This window comes from Citrus clementina, unplaced genomic scaffold (assembly GCF_000493195.1).
Source record: "Citrus clementina cultivar Clemenules unplaced genomic scaffold, Citrus_clementina_v1.0 scaffold_5, whole genome shotgun sequence".
Classification (NCBI taxonomy): domain Eukaryota; kingdom Viridiplantae; phylum Streptophyta; class Magnoliopsida; order Sapindales; family Rutaceae; genus Citrus; species Citrus x clementina.
The window spans coordinates 3,980,346-3,985,065 of record NW_006262201.1 but is presented as its reverse complement, the minus strand read 5'-3'; the positions used below and the strand labels follow the sequence as shown (position 1 = coordinate 3,985,065).

Here is a 4,720-nt window from a genome sequence, read left to right as displayed (position 1 = left end):
GGATTAGAACCCGAACAACCCGAACCGAAACCCGATTTGCCCACCCCTACTTCCCTTCAGTTTCCTTTAATTGGGAAGCTTTCACTTTTACTTGCTCAAGATAAGTATCCATATCACAACGGTTGATGCAACTTATCCCTAAGAGAAGGTAGGTTCTTGACCTTTTGATCAAGGTAGCTCATTTCATCATTTGGGATTATGCCAGTGATCAATTTTTACATTTTTATACAATTTGCTGGCACATCTTCTTAATTTGAAATCTACATATGAATAGTAATACACTTTCTTTGAAGCTTGTATCTCAATTTTATAAGTTATCCCTAGCTCGTACTCAATTTAGGATTCCACTCATCGTAAATCTACTTCTTAGAAGTTTGAAGCAGTTGAGTAATTCAAAAAATAAAACCATTTTATTTTATCCCCTCCTCATTGACCATATTTATTCATATATTTAATTATTAGTGGTACTTAAAAAATATATGCGAAAAGTATTTTAATCACAAGCTTCATAATTTGACATGTGTCAACATCATGTTATAGAACAAATAGAGGCCCCAAAATGATCTTGACAGTGATCTTTCAGCTTAAGCATAACTATGAATGCAGTGATAAATTTCATTACTTTGTTTCTTGTAATTACAAACGATACTAGAGTAGATGTGTTACCAAAATTACGAACTATATAAATCCAACAAAATATCTTTGTTAAGCAAAAATATCGCATTTGTGTACACTAGCTGATTCAACTAAAAAAATCGCTTGATATTGTACAAAAGGTCTGAGATACATCATAGTTAGGAGTGGTTTGATTAAAACCACCTCTTCCGCGCTTGTCCTGTCTGAACCAGTCAAATGTTTGATTGATCGAAAACTTTATAAATCCAACAAAAGAGCATAATAGATTAACAAACATGAATCACAAGCAAGTAAACATGCACAAAAGTAAGAGGCATGCTTACGGTTTGCACATCACATATCTTCGTGTCCCATTTTAGTTAACATCGTCATCATCCTTAATGTACTTTTCCTGCACTTCAGCTACTGTAGATATCTTTGTTAAGCAAAACTTGTCTGACTGAATTACATGGGAAAAGTGTGGATACAATATCTGGGAAAAAGAAGTTTCCATGATTTTGGTAAATTTATGAAAAACGCATGAATCAAGTTTGACGCCTACCTAACAGCAAAATTAGTTTCTCAAACGCACAAGTTAGAAGATGCAGATGCAAACGATGAACCATAATTAAATAACCAAAAAGTTTTATGAATATGAGAATCACAAGATTGAAAATAGGTGAAAAGAAGGATATCTGTAATAATCCCAATCCACATCGCGAACGGCAATCTTGCTGAATTCAACTGCACTGGCATCCATGCCAGCAAAGATGTACCCATTGCTTTTATCTATCAGCTTCACGAGTTTTGCCACACTTTCCTTATCCTGAAGAGGAGCAGCCAACTAAGATCTTATTCACAAATAATTCAAAGAAACTCAAGAAAGAATTCAAGAGAAACTGATGACCTGAATATCTAAGGTTGAAAAATTGACCAGACTGTAGTCTTCTATTACATCACACAGCTCCTTTGTAAGCTTTCTGCAAGCAGAATTATTAACTGCTTGTATATAAAATACATTTGAACAACAGATATTACTTATCTCCAAATGAAATTACAAGAACACCATACAACCAGATTCCTTAGGCTGAGTGAGGCAAGAGGCAATCAATATGCATACTATCAAGGGCAACTACTGCTCCTTTCCATATTGGCATCTCAATGACAGCACTGGATGAATTTGCAAGTATTCAGAAAGTGGTTTGAATTCATTGAAAGAATGACAGCCAAATACAGAACTGAATGATGACTGAACATATACAGGCCTTAGATAAGAAGCTGCACCACGTATGTCATCAAAGCATGAATGAATTAGACTGGAATTCGATAACAAGCATACCATCTGGGACCTAACATCTCCATCCAAACAACACCATCAGACACAAGTTGACAGACGTCAATATGACTGTATAGTTGCTGAATTCTCCATGTTATCTTCTTTTCAAGATAACTCTTTCTTAAGATCAAGAAAATTTTGCGAAACCACACATCTATATTTCTAGGACAGGCACATTTTAAACACTTATTCATTGAGTCTGATCAAAACAAAAGAGGAACTGTTTTTCCCACCCATTCATTGTTACTCGAGAAATTCAAATAAAATTTGGCTAACATATATGCTTTCTTTTGACTTCTGAGACAAGATATGGCAAGTTGAAATCTAAGGCTGTACTACGGCCAAAGCCAAAAATTGTTCACTTGCATCTAAGAGCTGTCTCTGGACAAACAGGATGGCATTGCCATTGACAAATTTCATAACATTTTGTGTAGGCATTGTAGTGTGGCAGTAGATGGCAAGGGGAGGTAACAATTGAAAATGATAGAAACGACAGTCAAAAATAGCAATGGACATAATTTACATCATTGATTCAGCTAGAATTCAAACCTGTACTTAGCAGAACGAGGGTCCTGACCCAGAGCATGCTGTAAATATGACAAATCTTGCACATCCGTATAGTACTCAAGATTAAAAGCTGCAACATACCCAAAGTAATTGATTGGTGAGGAAACGTAGCAGATAGGAGCTCGTGACAATATCTGATATTTCAAACTAAACAAACAAGTAGGAGAGATACACTTAAAACCACACCTAGCTTTCCATAATTCTCAATCAGGTCGATCTTAGACAAGACATTGACGTGGGGAAGTTCCAGATGTAGCATCGTAGACAACGAGAGAAGCAAAGCACTAACATACTTTCCGGGGTCACTGCAAAGATGCGCATCAACTAGATGCACTGCAGTCAACTGCATGTGAAAGGAACCAACTGAGAATTGCACAATTCTGGCATCAAAATAACAAAGATGAATTATGTCAACTCTTTGAGTCCCTTCATAGATGCAAGATGTAACAATACCCTGAGATTTAACTTCTTTATGAGTCTCATGATAACATTCTTGGCATTGGAATGAAGAAAAAATAATTCAACTTGGCCAGGAAAATCAAACAGAAGATAATGATCTGCAAAATACCAAAAAAATTAATGTTTTAACATTTTTTATGAGTCTCGAGACAGCATTATTGGCATTAGAATGAAGGAAAATGGCCTCTTCTTACCTTTCAAAAGTGGTTCCAATTTCGACTGCAACCAGTCAATATTCTTCTCTAGATAGTCCATACAATACACAAGACCTAGTTTATCATAAAAACACCTACTTTAAAAACCACAGAATAAGCACAAGCACATTGAATACAAACATATCACTGTACAAAGAAAGAAGACGGCATATAAAGTCTACTAAATCATTATCCATAAAATCTCAACAGGTAGCCAGTTGATTGAAGTTAATTTCATGAAATTTGTTGTAAAGCAAAGGAATATCATTGTGTGATAAAGAAAGAAAGAGTAAACAACAATAGGTTGACTAACCTCCATTTGGACCAAGTGCATGCTCCATCATCACATCACTTAGTTTAATGAGGTCCTCGATATTCACAGCACACTCATATCTATATTAACATCAAGGAAGTTTCCAATTGAACTAATCATACTACAATCAACCACAGCATTTGTAAAAAACTTCTGACAAAGGATACGACAAACTATCATTAGCAGGATCCAAATTGATGACTGCAACCTTCCTGCATAAAAATTAATAAGTTACCACCAAAACAATCATATAGACCCAATTGGCATACAGCTTGCCACTGAACACATACAACCTTCACATGCACGTTACCATCAATGTTCACTTAAAGCTAACACTATAACTCGGTTATTCCCTACTGCTCTTACATTCATTTAAAAGGCAAAGCCCAAATCAATTTTTTTGGCCATCAAAGAGGAAGCTGCTTGAAAACCACTCGGTTGAACCACAGAGGTCTGAATTACCTGTTACTTGAAATCAAGAAAAGTAGTTACCTGCCAATAAGGCTGAGAAACTGAGACATGCCATTGCAGTAAGTGGTCTTTCCCGAGCCGGGCGGACCAATTACCACTTGCCCAAACACCATTCTCGGTCCCGCTCACGCTCACTTGTTTTCTTTTTTCTCTTTAACTTAATACTCTTGCGGGAAATTCATCGAACGTTTAGTCTGCACACAACAATTCACGTTTATCTTTTCCAGATCAAATCCCAATTAAAAAATAGAAAAGGAAATAAATTAATCATAAAATCAGCTCAATTCCATTAATTGTAGACCTGCTACTAAAAAGCTCTCAAGCAGTGGGAAGTCTCTAGACCTGGAAACTCTTGACTCAGCTGAAAGCGAAAGACTGTTTTGAACACTTTGAACAATTTTATGCCAGCAATACAACGTCGGTTAATGGAAAATACGTGGGGCAGTTTCCAGTTGGTTCTGTTTTGGTCCAGAACCGAACCGAACCGAACCAAAACACAAATCATTCTGTTCATAAGAATATAAACTGTTCGGTTTTTGTCTACTAAATTGAACCGAACAGAGTAATTTCGATTTGATTTTGTTCGGTTCAGTTTGGTAAATTTTGAATTGAATGCCTAACCCTAATGGAAATACATGATGTTAAAAAAAAATTGAAATATCTATTCCTTGGGAAATTTTTTTAGTTCAAAAAACAAATATTATTTATTTTTATTTACACAACGAATATTTATTTTATTTTTCTTCTTTTTGTCATGTAAGAGAT

At 35.6% G+C, this 4,720-nt stretch overlaps 1 protein-coding gene across 3 annotated transcripts; it reads right to left on the bottom strand.

Annotated features, from left to right (window-relative positions):
- Positions 1-615: 615 nt before the first annotated feature.
- LOC112097643 (GPN-loop GTPase 2-like) lies at positions 616-4,438 on the bottom strand. 3 transcript variants are annotated; one of them, XM_024182881.1, is made up of 12 exons: positions 4,257-4,438; positions 3,977-4,149; positions 3,652-3,696; positions 3,485-3,564; positions 3,172-3,246; positions 2,972-3,075; positions 2,705-2,861; positions 2,501-2,588; positions 1,523-1,595; positions 1,311-1,441; positions 960-1,043; positions 616-871 (listed from the first exon to the last, which is right to left on the bottom strand). In XM_024182881.1, exons 2-11 carry the CDS (start codon positions 4,066-4,068, stop codon positions 992-994), a joined length of 897 nt encoding a protein of 298 aa, XP_024038649.1. In that variant the 5' UTR covers positions 4,069-4,149; positions 4,257-4,438; the 3' UTR covers positions 616-871; positions 960-991. The 3 variants fall into 3 exon arrangements, with proteins under 3 accessions (XP_024038649.1, XP_024038648.1, XP_024038650.1); XM_024182880.1 differs by having other exon boundaries at positions 617-1,043; XM_024182882.1 differs by lacking the exons at positions 616-871; positions 960-1,043; positions 1,311-1,441; positions 1,523-1,595 and adding an exon at positions 1,602-1,785.
- Between the last annotated feature and the right edge of the window lie 282 nt (positions 4,439-4,720).